The sequence below is a fragment of the Pteropus vampyrus genome, unplaced genomic scaffold (assembly GCF_000151845.1).
Source record: "Pteropus vampyrus isolate Shadow unplaced genomic scaffold, Pvam_2.0 Scaffold26, whole genome shotgun sequence".
NCBI lineage: Eukaryota > Metazoa > Chordata > Mammalia > Chiroptera > Pteropodidae > Pteropus > Pteropus vampyrus.
In genome coordinates, this window is record NW_011888807.1 from 260216 (window position 1) to 284223 (window position 24008).

The window sequence follows — 24008 nt, forward strand, 5'->3', positions numbered from 1 at the left end:
TCTAATACCATTTTTTGCCTATAACTTCTTAGTCACAAGTATAATAAAGTGAATTACCTGGATGATTTGAATTTCTCTATGCTGAATCCTATCGTTGGAACAATATCTTGAGATTGAGCCTTTAAGAGAAAAGACAAAGTTTAGAAATTTGCAATTACCAAAGGTGAATTTTTTCCCTCAGGTTAAAAAAAAAAAAGCATCCAGATTTTCCAATTCTAAAATCTGCCACCAAGGAAACAATGTGATTAGACAAAATTATAATTTTTGCAAAGGGATCATTGTGTGTAAATTCTTTATAGAAGTTTAAGGTTTACTAATTATGAATTTGTATTACATGTACGTATTAATTCACACTGTGTGACTTGCTGCAAGTTACCATGAAGCCATCCTGAGTTCACATATAGGACTTTCTAATCTTTCAATACATACTTACTGAGTTAATATATGCTACGGGGAACTGGTCTCATGTGTAGATGGTGAATATACACGGTCCCTGCCCTTATAATTTATAATCTAGAGGGGTAAACAGCAATAAACTAAGTTTCAAATGAACACATTTTCAGGCAGGGGTAAACAGCAATAAACTAAGTTTCAAATGAACACATTTTCAGTACATTGAAAGGTGACTGGAAGTGGGAGGCAACAGGGCAGGGGAGGGTTGGTAAGAGGCATGGAAGAAGGATGCTCAGGAAAAGCTTTGCTGGGGAGGTGACAAGAATGAATATCAAGAAGGGGGAAAGCTATGATAAGATCTTGGCAAAGAACATCCCAGTCAAGTGAGTTAGCCAATGCAATGACCCTAAGACAGGAAGAAACTTACCACTTGGGAGAAGTAGAAGGCCTTTATGTCTAAAGTATATTGCATAAAGGAAAGAGGCATATGTAACAAAGTAAGGGAGGTAGGGCCTTGGAGGTCATGATGGCAAATTCTTTGTGGATAAGAGATTTCAAATGGGCAAGGATACAGCAGAGACCAGCTGACAAGTCCCACAGGCAAGTAAAATGCCTTATATGACTACTTAACAAGGTATCACCTAACATGCCTGCCATCAAAACTGTTCTTCCTTTTGAATAAAAATCATCCACTTTCTGATCCAGATGCCTAGCAGTTATTCTTGACTCCTTCCTTTTTAACATTCTCTACATGACCATATCCTAAGTTTTATCGGTTCTATCTCACTAACTTAGGTCAGGGCCTTATTGATTATCACTCTGAATTACTGTAACAGCCTTCTAATTACTCCTAATTACCCCTAATTGTTAATATGCTATCTTAGACAAGTTACTAAACTTCTCTAAGCCTTAATTTTCTCAAATGTGAAATATATTATTATCCTTAACTCATAAAGTTATCATAAGAATTAAATGAGTTAATGGATGTAAATAAAATACTCAACAGTGTCTAGTCCATAGTAAATACTCAATTAATGTTTGTTATTATAATTATACTCTCATTGATTCTATTCTCATCCCCATTTTCTTCATAGTCCCACAAGAATAACTTCAAAAAAATTCCCCTTAAGTGTATCTTGTTGCTTTTATATGAAAATAGGAGTAAAGCGAACTCACATCATGTTCACTTTGCTAGCCTACTTCTAGAAATTTACAATTCAAATAGAAAGAGAAGCTGAAGTCACTGGCGCTTGGTCACCTTGCTAGTAATGTGCTAGTGAAAAGGTATTCCGATGGCTGCCCTGATTTTATGTTTCTGAAGTTTGTTTATTCAGCTTTTCCTTCCATGTTATGAACTGCCTAGTATTCTTCTAAAAATATCTTTTTGTTTATGTTAGAATTTATTTCCTGCTATTCAGATTCCCACTTCATATCTTAGGGTTCCTTTACTGCACAATGAACTTTGGACTAAAGAGTTTCCTAATTTTATTGTCCCCAATACCTCACTGTTTTAAGGGTTTTCATGTGCCAGTTTTGTGATAAAATTTATCAGCTATTATAAGAAAAAACATACAATAGAAAGGGAAGTAAAAATTTAAGAAATCTCAGAAAATAGTAGCCTTGTATTCAATGAATTATAATTAAAACATTCATCTAGCCTCTCCATAATCACCCACCTTCTTCACAAACTCTTTGTTTCCAGAGATGCTCCCCTTTAATTTGCTGTTTTACCTAATAGTGATAAAATTAATCATCATTCCCTGCCCAAAAATGAAAATAAAAAATCATCCATCAATCCATTTGTCCAAAAATGTATTTAAGTAGCAAGCAATAGTCTAGGTATTTGGGATTCATGTTGAACAATAAAAGATCTATGCTCTTATGGAATTTAAATTTATAAGGAAGAAAAATTTAATGTTACTAACTGAATATGCAAGATAATTTCAGAGTGTTTTAAATGAAAAGAATATAAAACTGGATGATGTGACAGAATTATAGTATTAATGTTGGGGAATGGGGAAAAAAATGGGAATTTTAAAAGAAAGGTGTTTATTAGTACATCTCTAAGAAAATGACAGCTAAGACCAGATTCTTGAAAAGAGTGATCAGGTTAAAATGCTCGCACCCCTACCCCTGCCCCCACCATGTATCAGTTTAGAAAACACCAGCAACCTCAATATATATATAATAAATAAACATTAGGACAGCTTAATACTAGAAACCATTTTGGGTCCAGGAAGTACCTAGCTACCTAAAAACTGATTTTATCCACAAAAATAAGAGACTACTATAAAATGAGATTTGCAATTTTTTTTGCAAGACATTTCTAGTAGAGCACTGTAGATTTCTATAATTCACTTATTCATGAAAAATAAAGTTTTTAACAGTGAATGTAAGCTCACAAGAAGCTACTGAGTTCAAAGGTAAGGAGGAAGCAAGTGTTGTATCTATATCTGAGTGACAGAGGTTTTGGGGTCTTTAAATAAAGTCTTATTCAAGTGGTTTCTTGGCTATTATTATCAAGTTAAAAAAAAAAAAGCAAAGCAACTTAGTGTGTATTCAGGATCTAGACTAGGTCAATCATTTCTGAGGAGAAAGCATAGTTGCCTAAAGATTAAGGCTCGGAAGTAGTGTCAGAAATTAGGTGATCCTCTTAAAATAGTCCTGGAGCTAGTCTATGCTAGTTCCATAATTCACCAGAGGTAACAGAGAGACAGAGATGTTGGAAAGCAATAGAAGATTAATTAAAGAGGTTCAGTTATTGACTGTGTACCCAGGCTTTCCCGGAGGCTCTCTGTGACTAATGTAATGTGTTAGGGTCACAAGGTCTTTCACAAGACCAGTCTGAAATGAGGATATTAGAATATTTTAAGATGACAAACATGATGCCTCCTTCTTCTTCTACCCCAGATCTCTAGAAATGACAGAAGAAATTATGAAAAAAAAATCCGTAAGAGCAAGTGTCTTCAAAAGACCAATACTGTTTAGGAAAGAAAGCTGTTCCCATCCATATTAAATATTATTCCTATGTTAATAACCATGCCAGGGGACAGAAGGTCACTAGACTCCTGGGGATGACTGGAGAAGAGACTATCATTTCTATTTTGTTCTTTGGATGTTATTTCTCCCAATTTGAGTATAATAGGTAGAGAAACGGTTGGTCCATTTGGGGCTATTAACTGTGGCTCTGGTTTCAATTATTTTGTACTTGAGGCCTATTTCTCTCTCTCTCTCTCTCTTTCTCTCTCTTTCTCTCTCTCTCTCTCTCTCTCACACACACACACACACACACACCTTTTGAGGCACAGATGGGTATGGTTCTACTTTTATCACACACCCAATGTTCTCTAAATTCAATTCTAGACCCTATCCAATTGGATAGGATGCTACTTCTTAAGAACTGATAAAGAAATTTTTTGTAATCACGTAGGTCAGGAGGCAGATTCTAATGTGGGTCAACTTTTTAACCTGTTCTTTTCCTTATTGGGGAGGAATCTCTTTTCTCCTGTTTCCACATAGAAAAAACTCCATTAAAATTAAACTCCCAGTTTCTCTCTCTCTCCTCTCCCGATTTATTATTCTTCATGGGGGAAAAAAATTACTTCTTTAACTGCTCAGTTGTGAAATGGAACTGAATATCTTTAGTTCTGCTTCTCTCTCTCTCTCTCTCTCTCTCTCTCTCTCTCTCTCTCTCTCTCTCTCTCAGTTGAAAGCCATATGCTTATCGCAAGCATGCATTCTTATCTGTTCTTAGCTATGCAGGAAACGTAAAAGAGCTGGCTCTTTTGCTGAGGAGGAAACTTTGAAATTCTGGGAGGCTAATCTCAATTCAAGAGTGTTAGCAAGTCCTCCGGCCAGACCTAAACCTCATCCTCCAAAATCAATCTTTTCAATATAGCCTGACTTCAGCATGTATATCTCAACTGATTCCCAACTCAGATGGGGACCCCCCTTATAACACCTAAATTGCCTTCCAAATCCATTTTCAGCTTATATCAGCTGTCTTAAACTAACTCTCATCTGAAAATACACCAGCAGTTATTTGTTTTTACATGGTAATCTAATCCATGTACAAAAAGGGAATAATGACTGAAGAAAAGAAATGGCATTTCTGTGATTCCAAAGCAATCTCCAACTAAACAAAAGTAAAACCAAAGCTGTCTCAAAAGAAAATGGAGCAGTAAGGCTTCTCATTCTGCTCAACTTGAAGCACTGTTTAGAGGCAATGAAGTCCACCTTTAATTACCATATTTAGGAGCAATGCTTTCCACTGTCCAGGCATTCAGTCATTAAGAGTAACAGCTTCTTACTTTTTACCCTATCTGTGCAGACCATATTATCTTTTACTAAACATATTTTATTAATTGTCTAATAGTTTTTATCTAAATAAATGTATTTACAACTGTAAATATTAATCGCCTACCCTATATAGTTTTCCCCTTCTTCTATACTTATAGGACCCCTATTATTTTTGAAAGCGGTAATATGCCCTGCTTTAAAAAAAAAAAAAAAAAAATCCAGCCTCATTCACACATAAAGGTAGCCAGTGAAATGCAAGCAAGAGTCATTAGTTGGGTCTTCTGGGTAAGTTCTTTAAAGAGGGAGTATTTAGCAAGGACTATTCTTTTGCCCTGTTTCTTTCTCCTCCCTGTGACTTAGACTATAGACATACAGTTAACCAAAGTGACCGTGAAGAGATCTTGAGGATGAAAACCAGGTATTAAGGACAGCAGTGCAGAACGATGGAAAAATGCGTGGATCTCTTGAGACCACGTAGCTGCCACACCAGCCCTGGAATACTTCCTCTGGACTTAGAGGATAGGAAAAGAAGTCCCTACTTTATTTTGTTATTTATTGCTATGTCCATTGTTATGTGGGTTTTCTTTATATGTAGCAGAACGTAGTTTTAACTTATACTTTATGTGGTGTTTAATGTGTTAACTTTATACATTTTTCAGTTATTAGAATAATATGTTAATGTACTTATTACTAAATGACCTAAAGTCATCTTGCTTACTACTACTGATATGCATATGCAACACTCTAGGGAAACTGTCTAATTATCCACAGAACTTATAAAAATGACTCACCTTTCCCTTTGTTTTGCTCCTTTTCTAAAAAGAGAGCCAAAAAAAAAAAAAAGACAATGCTACCTGAAAGTAAACTCAGCAAATTTGCAAAGATCTTTTTAGGAAAAAAAGATACTTGGAAAATATTTCAGTTTAAATAATCAAGATTTACCTATATACCTGCATAAAATACACTGCAAATAATGCTGACAGGTTCTTTTTCCTTTAAGGTAGTATAAAGTTAACAGAATTTCATAACGTGATTATATGAAGGTATAACGGCAAACAAAATAATTCTGCATTTTAACTCTCTCTAGCAGAAACGACATATAGCATCTAACGAAGATACTTACATTTGAAGGTTTAAGTTTGTTAATGATTGTTGTTTTGCCACTATTATCCAGCCCAAGGCACAAAACATGAACCTCCTTCTTCTTCAAGCCAAGCAAGCCTGAAAGTCTGTCTAGCAATCCCATAATGTGATTCAAATATTTACAAACCAGCTGCAAGTCAGAAAAAAAAGAAAGCTATATTACCCACAGGCACCATAAGAATGGGAAATATGAAAGCATGTATATCAAAAAATTTAATAATATAAAGACACAATGATGTGAAAACCATGTCAACATAGCTTTGCATTTAGTAAACACAGTATAAGCTGATTACCAGAAAGGAGCCTTAAATGAAATGCAGATTGGCAGCTTATAACCCCTGGCAACAAAGAATAATGCCCTTGAAATAACTGTACATATCTCACTGTAATTTTATAAATTTAAGAAGAAAATGTGGTTAAACTTAGTATCATGTGGAGTCTGTTGTTTGTGATACTTGAAAATATCTGCAGCCTCTTCTGGAAATCTGGAACAATGTATGGGTAATGGGGTTTACATAGAACCTAAGGCTGAAGTTTAGAAAGTAGAAGGCAGATCAGAAAAAGAGAGAAAAACTGTGAGATTTTTGTTATATCATTTGAGCCACTGGTTAAATCTTTTTCTGAAGCTAGCCCCATTGTTGTATTTTCCAATAATAAATATTAAATGCACTGTTTTTGTGTTTGCTTGATTAAATCCAGTTTAGTTGCATTTTCTATCCATAGGAATACAGAATTCCAATACATTTATCTTAATTTTTTCTTAGTCCTTACATATATGCTTCTTAAGTCACTACAAATTCATTTGGGGAGAAGGTGATGTGCAAAATATACACACACGCAATTTCATTACACCTTAATATTTTTCTTAAACTGTAATTTATCTGAATAACCTGTTAAATATTATTTTAAAACAATCTTAGTACCTAGTAAAAAATAAGTAAATATCAACCTTAGATTTTAATCTCGTTTTTTCAAATATTGTAAAAGTTTGTTAACTCATGCCTGAAGAGTTCATTTGTTTGTTCATCAATTCTTTCGTTAGAAAAAAATTCTTCCAATGCAAACTTAAAAAAAAATGTCATCAGCAATCCATATAGAAGTATTCTGAAGTCATAAAATTGCCAATGACATATTTATTGTTTGCTATGTGATAACTTTACGGCTAGTCATATCTTTCCAAGGTACTGTCAAATTTAGAAGTCACGTTTCCAAATGAAACTTTCCAAAGGTGTTCCCTTTGGGTCCATTACCTACCAAAATATTATGTGGTGGGAGAAGATACCACTTTAACAGCCCTCAACTGCTGCAAGGACTGCTACAGCAGTAACTACAATAAACCTGTTCCAAATATTGCTTATCACTCCTTGGACCATCATTTTCAAAGTTCTCTAAATATTAACATCATTTATTTGATTTATTCTCATCACCATCTAAAGTTCCAGAACCTTGTCTTCTTACGGATCTTTCAGTATTTTTTTTATCTCACACCATCCTAGACAAGGCCATACCTTGAAGGATGTGAGGCTGCAGCAACTTAAACAATAAGAGGCTTCCAAGACAACTGCATCTGAAAGAAGGATGCATTGTAAATTTTGCTTTATGGATAGAAGTTTCAAAACTGAATTCTAATGATGTGCAGGAAAAAAAAAAGGTGCAGTGACCATCCAAGCATGGGGCCTATAACAGAGCCACAGTTGTCTTACCCAAGGAATAGGTTTGATGTCAGGTGTACTCCATTGGACCCACTTGAATCAACTTTTCTCATTATTTGGAGATTCAAATATCACTCATAATCCATTCCTTTATAGCTAGGCTTAAGGATATGCACTTGTAGAATCTAATGTAGCCTTCTGATATTATAAAACAATCCACATAATTTTAATTCAAAGTAAATTTTACTTTCTTATTTACTGTACTAAACATAATATAAGACTTACATATAGTTTTCCATTTTCCATACAATTTTGAACAGATTTTAAAACCATGACCATTTCTCACATCATCCCCCTCTGGCAATCTATTATAAAACATCAATTGTCAAAAGCTTGATACTTAAATATTCATTTTCATAGAAACTTGGACTGTGATTTTCTATTCCTTTTTCATGGATTATCGAACAGTCAATGCTTGTTACTGAAATATTCTGGGACATATAATTTAAAAGAGAAGTCGGTTCTAAAAGATGTAAATATATTTATTGAAATTGCTTTATAAACAACTATCATACAGCCTTACATATGCTTCTATTCTTAGTAATTAAACACTTCCATAAGTTTACCTTTGCATGCATGAAAGAAGGAAATAGATAATTCAAGACATTCAATGTTTATTTATCATGTTCTAAGTGAACAGTGGGAGATACAATTAAAGTTTTCTGTAGCTTCCTACTCCTTTGGCCATTATTCTCAACACTAGTTGCACAATGAAATGAACGACTGGTTTAGTAGTTCTGAAGACGGGTTCAGGGCATCTGCATTGTAAAAACCTCCACAGTGTTTCTGATGTACAGTCACTACTGGCTTTCAGAATAAAGTCCAAACTTACACGTAGCTTTAAGGTTGTTTACAATCTGGCGCCAATCTACCTTTCTAGTTTGTCTTATTGTTTCTACTCTTTGCATACCAGCCAATCAAATTCTCTTGGCTGTTATGTGAGAAACTGCTTTCTAAAGGATTACTTATTACCAGAAAAGTCCTGAAGAATTGGGATGTCATTTACAGTTAAGAACTTGGAAGGTAAGTTGCAGAGATAGGGGGTGGGCAGAGAAAATAACGTAAACTTTAAAAATATTTCTAGAGTGAATTATAGCATATTTTTACTACCCCAAATAAACATTTTTAATCGGCTTTCAGTTTTTGATAATGAAATTTCAATCACACTGCCTACATACCAAATAAAACCACCCAAATTGGGTAGTGTTAAATTTAAAACCAGCGTTAAAATCAACCAACCAACCAACCAACCAATTTGGTTAAGCCAATTCAATGAGTTTTCTGGGGTTTCTAGTACTCACCGCATAAGCCTACCTCTCCTTTTCCACTTCTCACACATTAGAAACTACACAGTGAAAAATATGGAAAAGAGCAAAGAGCAATTCTGGGGGCAACGGGGGAGAGTGAGGGCGCCTCCGCTACAAAAATTGTAAGTGGGAAAATACCTGGTCTTTGAGGTTAGTTGTGCGGGCCCAGAAGCTGGTGAGGAATAGGACTGAACGCACTCGCTCGTATCCGTCTCTGGGATAGAAACCTGGTGCAGGCGTCTCTCAGCTTTCCTCTCTACACCTCGAGAGGAAGGATCACTGGTCCTGAACAAAAGCAGAGTCCACAAGTTGGGTGAACAGATAGCCTCTGCCTCAGCCAGAGCATCAGTAACTGGGCAGGGACTTGGGCGCGCGGCGTTGCCCCGGCAACCGGAGGTTCTTCCGGTCCCGAAGCCACGCTTCCTCCGAGGTCATAGCTATCCAGCCGCCGTACCCTTGCTTATCGGATTGAAGAGCCCCCGAAAATGCCAGAGGCACACGGAGGAGTACTAAAGAAGCTGTGAGCACGGGTGGCGTGGCGAACAGCCGCCTTCCCGCGGGGAGTCGCTCAGCCCACGGAGGAGCATGATGGGACTTGTAGGCGTGCGCACAGCCTGCTGGGAACCCTTTGGCGTCCGCCCTTGTTGAGGCGTGTTTCTCGGCTGTAGTCCTCCCCAGCCTCTCTGGAATTTCAGCTCCTAGGGGCTGGCCTTCTGGGTGGAGCCCAGAGCGCTGAGGAGTGTTTGCATCGTTGCGGAGTATGGGCGCAGCGTGGTGGCAACGACTGTGGGACACGACCGTGCCCGCTGGGGCGAAATGTGCGCCAGAGTTGCCCCGCCGCACATCACTCTGACTCTCTTCTGGGCTCTAATAGGCCTCAGACCTTGGAGTCCTGGCGAAGTAAAGCTGTTAATGTAGGTAGGGAGATAAGATAATTTGAAAGGCGCTGTTCGGCAAAAAGCATGAGCCTTGTATCCTGGCTCCTCAGCTGTCTCATCTCCCGAAGAGATTTCCACGAGTCATAATCTCTGATTAGATGACAGTCGCCAAAAATCAAATCGGCATGTGGTCAGAAAAGAAATTAATAGTTTGAATGCTTGAAGTTAGCCATCTTCTTAAACTGCTCTGGGATTTTATATTAACAAATGATCCTCCAATTGAAAATGTTTTGTGTACACGTTTTCTCCACATTATTGTTAGAATTTTTTCCAACGGAGAGACTACAGATGCAATAATTTTAGATATCTAGGCCTTTTTTTGATCAACCTTTAAACTGCCTAACCCCACCAACTTCACCCCGCAATGAATAGTGTTCATGATTTAACCGTTCTTCAGATTTAACCGTTCTCTCATTTACTTTCTTTACCTTGAGTATAGGATTTATGCCCCCTCCAACTACCTAGTGTTATGTTTACTACCCTATCTTGTTCTTTAGCCTAGTAATTAATTTAGTCTATTAAATAAGGGTGAAAAAAAGACTAGAAGGAATTATATAAAAGTAAAGATGAAATGAAAGATCGTATGTGTATGATTATGGGGTGCTTTTGCTTTTGTTACTTTTCCAAATTTTCAAATGTTATGTTATTTTTACAATAAAAAAAAATGTGGTTCGGAGCTAGTGACTTGAAAAGCAAAAGCTAAAAAAAAACTCTCTAGTTGCAACTCCAAAATAACTGACTTATACATCTTCTTAATAATGGATTATGGAAATAGATTCTTACTGTGTGGCCTTAGGTCAGTTAGCCCTCCATAATGCTTCAGCTTTCTCACCTTCAAAAAGACACTACCTCATCTGGTGGTTTTGAGGAATAGATAATAGAAGTATAAATGTTGGGCATATAGTAGGTGTTCAATAAATAATTTCTTGTCTTCTTTTGTACTGAAATTTTTGTAATACGAATAAGATTTTTAAATATGATTGTTTTTAAATATGAATGCATTTACAGGGAGCTGTTGACTGCTTTTCTGTGTGTCTGGGCATTGTGACTCACTTTGATAAGAGACGGAAGCAAATTTAAAGCTATAATTTGACTTTTTTCTTAGAGGTAGGCAAAATTTTTATGTTTCAGAAAATTTTAGTGGACAGACTTGATTTTTCCTGATTGGAGCTGGTAATTTTCTGCTTGGTTAGTACAAAGCATTTGGTGAAAAATGAAAATATAATGGAAACATTGGATATTTAACTTTTCAGTACATTTAGGCAGATGTAATGCTTTTACTGAAAAAAAAAATTAGCTAAGAAAATAGTTATCTTAGTGTAGTTGATGTGATGGCTTATAATTACTAGAGATGAGTAGTGATTATAAAACTCACAATCTACTCAATAACCTAGGAAATGCCAGTTTTGAATATACCAACCTTAGGAAAAGTAAATATTTCTTATGGTTGAATCTGCTGTTTTGGTGCTTTGACAACTGAAAGATCTCTCGGGTACATTCAAGGCTCAGCATAAAAACTGTTCCACTTGATTTAAGAAGTTTGGCTCTCTTCATTTTACAATGAAAATAAGAGGCTTTAAAATGGTATGTGATTTTCTGAAAGCTACTTAAGATACCTGTGTAAGGGAAGAAAATTTCAGGTACTTTATTACCAGTTTTAATTTCATACTGGCTTTTGGAACTGTAGTAAAAGAAGTGAAATGATAAATATAGCAGTATTCTGATAAATTCAGATTACTTTTTATATATTTTCTTACCAGAAACTTTTAAAATAATATAGGAAATCTCAAGTTTATTGGATGTTTTTGGAATAAACGTGGATGGTCTAAAGTTATTTGAGCAGTTGGACATAGTGTGTATCTTTTGGTCATCTGCAGTTTGTATACAGTAGTATCTTGGCAATGAACAATTTACTGAATCTCACAAAATATTTTGCTCATATAAAATCTTTTTTGTATGTAATCTGAAAAATTACAGCTATGATTTTGTATCCAGAATTACTAATGTATCTAAAAGTATCTAGACTAAAAATTAATATTAAATTTGCATCAATACAATACAAAAAAGTCACTAATTCAACCACCAGAACTGTAACTTTTATTTGCTAATAGATATTTTAATAAACAGGCTTACTTCATTTGTAAGACCCTGATAATGCCTCTTAGGAAATCATAGAAAAATAAAATACAATAATTAATAATTTGTACTTTGTACAAAAATCTTATTATGTTGCTCAGCAAGTAGTTTTGCTAAACATCATATTCTTTAGCAAATAGAGAGATGATATATATAATGCAATACACCACAATCCCTCATTAAAAACTGAGCATTCTATAACACTATTAATTTGTAAGCATGCCAGCACATGAAAATTTACGTGGAACATCATAATATTACAGTAGATTTTTATAGGATGAAAACAATACCACCTTCAAGTAAGTCTGGACTACTTGACTTATAGTAAAATACATAATAGGTAGGATTGTAGTTCTAGTGTTAACACCCTTTTACTGTGTTTCTCTCTGTACCATATTGTGATACAACCAGAAAAGAGAACATAGGCTGTGTAAGGAACCTGCGTGGAAGGCATAAATAGAAGCTCTAAATGGTGTAAGATTAAAGAAAAAAATTATACAGTGCTGTACTTCTTTATTCTTAAAACAGATCTTTCCCCCTCTTTGTAAGAGTAGATGGGTACAGTGCTAAATCCATAATTAATGATAAATAACTTTATGACAGGTTACAAAGACATTTTAAAAATCATATTCATTCACTTATAGGAAGGGAAAAGGTTTTCAGCTGCAGTTTTTTATTAGTCATATATTGCTCTATGAGGGATTAAATGCCTCAACCCAGACAGATGTTATATAGGTATTTTGTATAAATGTACTATTTAGTATTAAATTAGTAAATTTTTTTCGGATTTGTGCTGCAGAGATTTTTATAAGTATTTTGAATACAATGCAGATGTCAACATCTACCGTTTAATATTTGACATGACTATTTAAATATTTAATCAAATACATATTTATATGTACATATATATCTATATTTTCGGCCTTGTTAAAACAAAAAAATTGGAGAGCAATCTTATTCCATTGTTCACAATCTAATTTTACAATAAATCCAAAGAATAAGTATGCACCTATAAATTCCAACACATTAAATTACATACAGCCTATCGATAAATAAACTCCAAGCATAGTGGAAAGATCACACATCTTTCCTATAGGATAGGGAGGGCACAATAAACAGAAAAACCATATCACCCATTTGTTTTTCCTAAATGACATGGTATTGAAGTTTTTCATTTGAAAACAAAGTAAATGTATTGTTTTAATAAATGATTAGAGCCTAATTGTCTTCTTTTTAATTTAAATTAAATGAGTTAAAACTCTCCAAAATCGTGTTTTGAGAAACTGACAGTTTGAGTATACAGTACACATCTTCCGGGATTAAACTAATTTTAATTTTCATAAGCTTTGAATTAGAATAGCTAAAAAGTATTTGTCTTTTACTCTGTAATAGACAAAAATAAATAAAACATGAGAAATATCTATGGCATTGAGAAGTCCTCATTTCATTTCTACGTTATGGAAAAGAAAACTTATCAGAGTCCTTGGAAAGCACAGAATTCAGTCTCAGGTCTTCTAAATAAGATATCTCAAAATATTTAGTAGAAATGGCATTAAAATATTTTATACAATAGGTCTTTTTTCTATGATGTATTACATATACACAAATATTCACTGATAATGTTTATGTATATATATATGAATGTATGTATATATATGTGTGTGTATGTGTATATATATACTTCCCCCCTTTCCAACTACTTACATCCCTCTACTCCAACCTATACTCCCTTCCTACCTACTCCCCTTATTGACGTATCTCCCCTTGGCAGAATAAAACTACTCACATAGTAACATCCTTACCTCTGGACCACAAATCTACCAAACTATTTGCATATTATGCACTCTGCCTTCCCTTCAACTGCAGTTCTATGCATCTTCTATCAGAAACTAAACTCCCCACTTATGCTATAAATTCTAACCCTTCTACCTCTCAAAGCCTTTTTATATTCTCTCTTACATAATCACTTTTCTCCTTTCTACCAGATCATTCTCGTTAGTATATAAATATACTCTGTCCTCCTTTCTCTAAAAACACACACATGAAGCCAAAATATCTCTTGACCCCACATCTCTCTCCAGCTACTTTACAATAAAACTTCTTGAAAGAGTTGTTTATAAATACTTCTTTTTGAAAATATCTTATTAATCACTTCAGTTAGGCTTTGGCTTCACTGCTTCATAGAGACAGAGTTTCTCAAGGTCAAATAACTTCCATGTTGCCAAATGCAATGGCCATTTCTTTGTTCTAATCTTGAATTCTTAAAAGCATTTAATCCAGATCACCAATTGCATTTCTTTTTTCTCTACCTTATCTTATACTTTTCAGTGTCCTGTTGGGCTGTTTAACTTCTAAACATTGGAATGCCCTGGACCTCAATCGAGGCCTACTTCTCTATCTTACAGTCTTTTCCTAGGTTATTTCAAAACTTGAAATACCATGTATATACTGATGACTTCCAAATAATTGATATCTAGCCCTGATTGCTCTTTGAAACTCTCATTTATAACTCTCTACTTGTTATTTCCATCTGAATATCTAACAGGATCTTAGCCTGTACATGGCTAAAGCCAAACTCTTGATTTTTCCCTCCAAATCCACTTCTCCTGCACCACTATTGACTCAATTTCTTATTCTCCAAATGTAGAACTTATCTTTGATTTTTCTCTTCTTCATTCCTTATATCCAATTCATTACTAGTAAGACCTGTCTTCAAATATACCCCACATCCATCTACTTCCCTCAATCCTCTTTGAACCGCCCATTTTATTTTTTTGCTTGAACTATTACAGTAGTCTCATAAATATTCTTTGACCCCCTTTCATTTTTGCTTCAGTTGGCTCATCTACTGTGTACCAAGTGCACTGTTCTCTCTACCCTCAAACACTCTAAACTCCCACACATTAAACTATTCCCTTTGCCTGCAATGCTCTTCCCCCAGATCTTCCCATGACTGGTTTCCTTCACACTTTTCAGATACCAGTGTAAGTGTCACATCCTAGAGATTTTTCTTACCACTTAATATAAAGAAGCCACAGTCATGCTATATAATTTTATTAATTTAGTTGTCAGCATAACATGTATCACTTTCTTTACTGTGTGTCTTTACCATTAGAAGGTTAATTCCATGAGACAGCTTTTGCTTGTCTTGGTCACCCTGTATTTTCAGTGTTTAAAACAGGTCACTGATACATAATAGTGTTCAATAAACAATAGTTAATGAATGAATGGACTTATGGATAAATATATATTTTTAAAAATTGGTATATATGTATGTATACTATTTTTAAAATTTAGGAATTATACAATTTTGAACCAGCAAACAGACATGACTTTAACTTCTGTTTGTTTGTTATATCTCTTCCCCATAATATAAAGAGCTTTTACTGGACAAATCATGATCTTTTGCTGTTGTTCTTTACATTAGACAATAGATGCCTAACTATTTCATTTAATAGTAGAGTGATCAAGATTGTACAGTGGGAAAGGTAATGTTTTGCTTCCTCAAAGGGATTGTTGGAGACTCTGAAGAAAATTGCAACTTATACAAAAATGGGATAGCTTTAAACTTTTGTTTGAAGTATCTCATTTCATGAAATTTAAAAAACTGAATAAAGTGTAAGTAGTGAAAAGTAACTATAAAAATATATGCTTAATATTTTGAATTCACAAAATTCAATGGAGGATTTCTTTTTGTAATTCTTTTCATGCAAAAGTATAGAAGTTTGCTTTCTCCAGCAGACTTTATGGGATATCTGACCACTATATGATAAAATAAGAGTAATTTCAAAAATAATAACTTCTAGCCACTATGCTATGGTATTTGGCTTCAACTTCTTTGAGGATTAGAAAGTTACAAGCATTATGAGGCTGAATGGAAATATAAAAAATAAAGCAGCTCTTTAAAAAAAAAACACAATTGAAAAGAGAAGGCAAACTCTTTGAAAGAATATAAACATTTAGAGGTCATATGATATAATGAAATTAATATGTAGATACCACATTTTAAACATTTATGTGTTTAAATGTGTAAAATTTATGTAATTGCATAAAAGCATAAATTGATTCTGAAAGACTACCCTTTCAACTCAATTATTTTTTATTTGCACCTTATCTATATTTACTGTCAAATTTAATAAAGCAGAAGAAAAACTCAGTTATTAATGGGAGTAGTTCATTAATATGTGTAAAGTGCTTTGACAGTCCAATATTCAATGTGTTATTTTTAGCAAATTCTTTGGTTATATAGGCCTTAGGAATAAAAAGAATTAGTAGTATGGAAATTTAATAATTGTGATCATTTGATCTATTAATACAATTAAAAAAAATAAATTTCTATTTTGGATATTTTGGTAAGATTCCTTTCTAATTTTATGCATCGATATGTATTTTAACAAATATTAGTGGACTTACTTATATTAGAGATTCCCACCCTCAAAATGCATTTTAGTTTCAAGATTACCAGTAATAGTAACATGACATAATTTGCAACCACTCTTCTAGTACTGTTTTTGTTTTTTATGAGGTAATTATTAATTTTTACACAAACTCCTCTTTGTATTACCTTTTTGTCTTTTCCTCAATTTTAATGGAACTTGGTCTGTATCCATGTTCTGCATTCATGCTCTGCCTCTGAATTTTAAAAAGTGATGTTATTATATAAAATATAACATAACTTTTTAGGAAACAGAGTTTGCACTGTATACAAAATGAAACCCAAGTATAGTTTGTGAAGAGTGTCCAAAGACATTTATATCCTATATTTATTCAAATTTTCAATGACACACTCTAAGAGTGTGATTAACAAAATGATTAATAATGTATCAGAAATGAAGCACATATAGTAATATTTAAAATCAAGAGTTACTCATATTTATAGTGTTAGGATTGTTCAGGTTTTGTATCTCTCCCCCACCTTCCAAAAAAAGCTCCCATTTCACATTTGATTTTTTCTCTTCGAGGCATAAAATACAAAATTAAATCAAAATTTTACATCTGTAAGAAGAAATGATATTTTTGCATAGTATATATATATTACAATTTTCATTGAATACGTACATATGGCATTAGAAGAAACATCACATTAAAGCAAATTAAAAACTTCAATGACAAACATTTATGCACATTAAAACTTATTTTCCAAGCAGTGCAGAAAATTTTAAAAGCCCTAATCATTATTTATTATATCGTCAGTGAAGCTCAGTATTGCTTAAAGATACTTTTAAAGATATAGCTTTAGATAAAGTACCAATGGATTTTCAAACAAGTTAGATTTAACATTGCTCATATCAGTTGACCAGGAACATAGCTCGCTCATTTGCAATTTTGTTAGCAAATTGAGTGGCCATTGATTTTGTTGTAGAACTTCTAAAGACCACAGTTTTAAGCAGATTTACTTTCAAAGACAAAAATAATATGTGGCAATAAATAAAACGTGTACAATCAAGGAAACACATTACAACTTTAATAACGATATTACTGGGTAAATAATTTGAAAGAGCAAAGTTACTACTTTGTATGAATAATTAGCAAATAGAGTTAATTCTGGCTTCTCTCTGAGCAAAGATGTAGTTAAATGAAAATTTTAAAAAATCCATTTCTATCTAAATGTGTACATTTTATTCTACAAATTACTAAATGTAGAAAAGAGACTTTAAATTTATTATAAAAGCAATAGAAGAGGACATTTTAAATTAGGTAAAAATTTTGAAAGTGTATTGTTTACTCATCTTTTTAATTTAGCACTATTCGTTTCATCTATCATGATTTCAAAAAGTTAAATGACATTTGGTCTTTCTAGAACAGTTGCAAGTTAAGATTATTCTAAGAATGATGATCTATAAATGTGCATGGAAATGTTCACATCAATGTTGCTTGTCAGGGAAACTTACATTTAACTCATGAAAACAAGGACATCTATCTTCAAAGTTGATAGTGCTTAAATATAAAATTTGAATTAGATATATGAAAAATGAATGTTCTCGTGTTTTTGGAATTTTCTTTATAATAACATTATTTTGGAATAAAGATAGTCTCCCTTCAATGAAGGCTAATAAGGTGGAGGACCTGATGCTAACAAGAATCCTGAAATAGGGTTGTCCTCCCTTTATTATTTTGTAGAACACTTTAAAGCGATATCTCAGTTCTTCTGCTTTATTATTTGAGCTGATAACTTATTATCTTAACCAAAAGTGAGTTTAACCAAAAGTGAGTTATTATGGCAAATTAAAGATAGCCAGAGGTTACAAATAATGGAGAAACATGAATAAGGACAGAACTTTACTTGAGAGATTTTCACTAATTCTGATACTTTTCTAATTTACAAGTCTCAGGAAATAGTGTTGTTAATCTGTACTTTATTTTCTAATCGAAAGTAGAAACCACATCTTTATTTTACATTTAAGAGCTATCTGTCAGATAATTTTTCTTTAATGCCTTTGCTTTTAAGGATGAATTAGGTATGTCTAAAGGTAGTGGAATTCTTCTTTGAGAGTTTTCTCTTTACATGAAACAAATAAAAAGTTCTCTTAATTAAAAATTTCCTTAGAGATTTAATAGTCTGATTAACTAGTGTAGAAATTCAAGCAACAACACTTTCCTTTGTTATGTTTAGAAAGAACATCGCTTTCAATGGAAAAGTGCAAAAACATTATAAAATGCAGGTGACTTGGTATCATTAAGAGATACATGAAACTTTGTATTTGCTATATTCTTTTTTAAAAGATGAAGTTTATTCTGTTACTAGTGCTTTGCTACTCTTACTTAGTAATTAAAATTCTTTTAATATTTTTCTTTCATTTCTAAATTCAGTAATTTTGAATTGACATATAAGTGAAAGGTAGACTTTCAAATCTAGTCTTAAAATCCTAAATAAGCAAATACAACTAAACAAAAACACTCTTTTGAATTATGAGCAAAAAACCCAAGTCTTTCAATTAAGATGTAAATATCCTTTTAAATACATTTTATATAAATCTATCAATAATTTGAAATTTGAATCTAATTATTAGAAGAAAGAGAATTAGTTTAAAGTACATTTTGATGACCTGTATCTTCTGGATCTTTTGACCTTTTTTCCCAGAAAACATGTATATCATGTGACGTCCCCTTATAACATTAAAACACATATTTTTTTTTATCCCAAGACATCTTTGAAATACCTAATACTTGTTTTTTTAAGGGAACGGTAAGAGAAAAATGGGGTATTTACTTTTCTGCAATAAAGATTCTCATTTTCCTTTATTTCACTGGATAATATGTTAGATCTAGTCATGAGTAATCCTAGATTACTTTTCCTCGATAATGTACCATATTTGAAAGAATTTTATGTAACCACATAGGTTCATACTTATTACATTCAGAACAGTGAATTGGCTTGGGCAAGAGATTGCTCTGGAATTGTTAGTGAAAAACTGGCTGATGTTTTCTAATTGAAAGGAACTTTGAGATAGTGAGTCTACACATAAACTGAAAATTTTGCCACTGGGCAATAAAAATCTGTGAGTCTTGAGGAGGATCAACTGTTAACAAGAGAGATTGTCAGAGCATCCAGCAAGCCTGCTCCCATTCTGCCAGAAGTGTGAGTATTCTATGAGAATTGGAGGTCCAAATTATTTCTTTCTAGAGGGATTGCAAGGCCAACTCAGACTGGACAGAGGTTTATTTATTTATTTATTTTTCCATGGAAAGAGCAAATCCTTAGTGACGTGGCAATCATAGCAAACATAGCAAATTGGCTTTAGCCTCCAAATTTTAAGCTTTCAAGTTACCTGAAAGTAAGAACAGTACAGCCAAACTCATCTTTGCCATAATATTTTATGTATGTGGGAGACACCTCTTAGACATTTGTTAAATTGAATTAAATAAAGTTTACATTGCCTTTATGAAGCATTATAAAATTGAAATTTTGTTGAAAATGTTGATCATAAAAACCAAAAGTTAGCTGACTTTAATGCCTTGTGTCCTAATGGAAGAATATCACCAATTTGACCCTGTAAACTCCATTACCTTTTGAAGTCTTCATATAAAAGCATTAAAATATTTTTGCATTGAACATGAAGCAAAATAAGTCTCTAACAATGGAATTTGAGGTTGGAAAACTTAAAAATGATCATACTAAAAAAAGTGATAACATCTGCTTCTAATCTCTTTGTTGTATAAAGACATATACACCAAGTGTGAGATGATATCAGTTTTGATCCTTAAAATAATAAGTTCTTTTAAATTAATAATAAATTTCTTTAGCTAAAGCTAAAGAAAGGATCATTATTATCCATTTTGAAATTACTTTCCAAAGCACTTGATCTGCAGTTAATGAAAAGCCAGAACTCATACCCTCTGTGCGTGCAAATGCTCCCATTTATGTGGTAGGACCAAAATATTAAAGTATGACTTTTGTAACATTCCCTCTTCCCTCCACCTTCAGACTCTTCTAAAGAGATCTGTAATATCTTTTTGGGTTTGCTATGCTACCTTTCTATTGCTAATAGGGGTAAGCGAGGGAGTGGTAGGAATTTAGAAAGAAAAAGAGATGGGATGGAAGAATAAAGAGAGAACGGAGAAGGCTGAGAAAGGAATTTTTAGAAAAATTAATAAAGGAATAGAATAAAGAGACCTAGCATTTGTGAAAATTTTGAGATAAGAGATTTAACTGAATGCTTTATAGAGTAGAAATTTGTTAGGAAAAGAAATAAAAATGTATTTTTAAGAAAATGGGGTTGGGAGATAGTGTAATTTATTCTTCACCACCTCTTCAGAAGACCTGTGAAGACTTTTCGAGGATTAGATTTGGATTTGTTTTCCATTCATGGGCTGAGATAGGACTTAAAGCTGTACCTGGATGGTTGTTTTATTCAGGTGATAAGCACTTGGATAGATTTTAAAGAGTAACACAAAGTGAAATAAGAGAAATCATTTCGATTATGCATGCATAACTTATTTATCAACAGTTAACTTAGTACAAAAGTGCTATGATTCTTGATATTTGTTAAGCCAAGGGCTTTACGATTTCTGATTGCTTTTTTAGATTGATGATTTATGTACCTAATCTCTCTTCTTGATTGTATGTTATTTTAATTTTTTTTCCAGCTATGCCTTATACTATAAGAAATAACGAGTTGACTATAGATTGGAAATTGACCACCCAGGAAATAAAATGAAAATAGTTTCTTCAAATGTCTGATTTTCAAAATCCAAGAAGACCTTGGGTAGTATAGATTAGAAAATTTAAAGCAGATACTTGAATATATATGCATATTTTAGTTTTCAAAGATTATTTCTGAAGGCTTGTGATTTATGGAAGTTACGCATTTTCTTTCTATAATTAAATTCTATGCTTATGCATATTAAATAATTTTAATTACTTATGTACACTAGTAAATCTCAAAATATTTCTTGTAAAAATTTACAAACAAATTTGGTAATTTAACTATTAATATTTCTGGATATTATAACACCCTTGGGATCATGGAGTCTGTGATTGATTGGCAGTAAAGAAATAAATATCCTTATTTTTTAACATTTCTGTTTAATATATCATACATATTTCAACTTTGCTCTAACCATAATGAGGTTCAAAGTTATGCTCTTAAGATTATCATGCTTACAATTCTGAAAAATGTAACTATAATTTTTTTAAAAATTTAAAGAGAATTTGGAGTAAGAGACAAAGTAAAAAAGCAGTTTAATAAAACTAGACAAGGATATTAGGGATGAAAAAAGAAGTATAAAGTAGCCAGATATATTGTAGAATTAGACTTTTTAAAGAAAAAAATCTTAACAGAGAACTTGAATCTTGCAAGCACTGAATGTCCATCCCACAGAAATTTAAATAGCTTATAGAATTCATGTCATCAAAGTATATAAATGTTGCTGACAGAATCTTATAGAAGACCACAATTATTCTATTTCTTATTTTCCTAAATACCTTTTTTATTGTATTATAAAAATAAATATATACGATTAATAAATTTAATCTGTTTTACATCTGTTAGTATTTAATATATATATTTGAAGACAGATAAATATGGAAATTTTACATTTCCTCTAAATGTATTCATATTTGTGTAAATGTATCAAGCAAACTGCAGATAGTCTATGAGTGATGCATGACCATGCAAGTGATGGCTGGAAAATGTTGCTAACTATTTCTGACAAACTTACTTAAAAAGTGATGGATTTCGCATTTTTTGCTTCTTTAGTATACTTCAAGGAATACTTTAAAGACTCTTTCTTCTAGTTCTATACATTATTTTTTTTTGAAATGAGAAAAATTAATCTGTGGTAGGCAAAAATCAAGAGATAAATCAGCAAAGGAAAATATGTGCAAGAGTTTAGTCTAATGGGAAAATCAACAAATCTCAAGAAAAAAAGAAAAAGTGAGTCTCCTTTAATAGTAAGAAAGCTACTTTCACCAAGAAATGTGTTTTAGGTAGGTATCTGAGAATGTGAGTCGGGCACCTTTATCTCTGAGATCGAATAAAAACTGATTTATTAAATCAGCATCTTTAGACAACCTGATCTTTTTTTCCCTCCCTTAACATATTCTCCCTACTCTTCTACCTAGCACAATAGATATATCTTTTTTAGTTTTATAGGATATAACTGAATTTGTTTATAAGACAGCTCTATTTTGATAACCTGACTCAGCTTAATTCACTAAAAAATATATTTGCCTTTTTTTTTTTTTTGCAGCCTCTGAGAAGATGATGACAACAGCACACATTAGCTGTGTTCTCATTTTTATGTTACAATATAATAAACCCAGGTTGACATACAATTTATATATGCTCATATGTTAGATCTGTTTATGTCCTCTTTGGAGTATGCAACAGCATACTTGTCTCTTGGAAGGTTTGGAAAACAGCTCAGCATGTTCATGTAACTTATTTTTACAAATGAAACAAAAATCCTTAAACTTGCAAAATGCATTAATATCAAACAATTGGTAGATAGTTTGTTTTCTTAGGCCACCATACAGCTATCATAAAATTCTGTTTAAATTAATTAATCTTTTTACATTAAATCCAAGGCTATAATCTTATATCTTTTATTCAAAGCGATTCTACTGAGAACAATTAATTTTCTCAGCACTTTGAAAATTACTTTTGAAAACCTGTGATGAAGAACCAAGGGACTAGTGATGGTTTTATTACATACTTTACTCTGTGAAAGCCTTTATAGTAGTGGACTCACTCTTGGTCTTTCCTGGAGTGATCTTCATAAGGTAGTAAAGAAATGTACTATAGGTTAGTAAAAAATTAGAGGGGAAAAGCCTCTAAGCTACCACCTACTATAAAATATGTAGGACATTATAAAGTTTATTAAAAAAAAATAGACAAACCCAGCCTTAGAAGACTTGAAAGCACAGTATGTTTCTCCCTCTCCCTCTCTAGTAACCCCCTTCTCGCTATAGTCATACCTGACAAGAATTCACTACATAAAATCATTACTCATTTCTCCAAATTTAACATCAGTTATCAACAGTGAAACTACTATAAAATAAAGTAACAATACAACCCATAGAGTTGAATATAATTATCTAACAAATAAATATTCATGTCAATTTAGAAGCTACTTGATCATGAAACATGAAAAAAAAAAGGTCAACAATTTCTTTTTCATCTACCATCATATTCTAAGTACATCATTAAGGAAGCCACACCTGGGCAAATTCCTTTGGATTAAGTCCCTGAACACTTTCCAAATACTGCCATACAAAGTTACACATCCATGCTGAGTTATTTACCATTGTGTAGTGATAATCTGCAGTGGGCCAAGGTTTTATTTGTAGGTCATTCAGAGAGGAGCTATAATACATGACTTTAAAATCTGAGTTGAAAGCATAAACCAAAGTGTGTACCCTGTAGTCTGAACAGGAGACTGCGGTTTGTGAAGTGATGTTTGAAGAATCAGAAGAGAGGGTAGTAGAGAGGATATCTTTCATTATAGAAATGCTGAGGCACAAACACTGGTGCTTGTAGTACTTTCATACATGAAATCCTTTCTCCTGTATGTGCATCATGTGTAAACGTAACGTCTGTATACTGCTGACTATTCGTCTCTGGTGTCCAATGAGTATG

At 33.0% G+C, this 24008-nt stretch overlaps 1 protein-coding gene across 4 annotated transcripts in view; it reads right to left on the bottom strand.

Annotated features, from left to right (window-relative positions):
• The window catches only part of ARL6 (ADP ribosylation factor like GTPase 6), a 36753-nt gene extending 27306 nt beyond the window's left edge, over window positions 1-9447 (bottom strand). For 2 of the 4 annotated variants that reach the window (XR_895677.2, XM_023528471.1), the window contains exons 1-3: window positions 8993-9447; window positions 5816-5965; window positions 58-119 (exon numbers count right to left, since the gene is read on the bottom strand). Coding sequence is in view for 3 of the 4 variants with exons in the window: in XM_023528471.1 (XP_023384239.1) it covers window positions 58-119; window positions 5816-5938 (185 nt within the window). In the remaining variant the exon portion in view is untranslated. Of the gene's footprint in view, window positions 1-57; window positions 120-5815; window positions 5966-7343; window positions 7403-8992 lie in introns of all 4 variants that reach the window. The other 2 variants (XM_011356397.2, XM_011356396.2) reach the window with 2 other exon arrangements.
• Between the last annotated feature and the right edge of the window lie 14561 nt (window positions 9448-24008).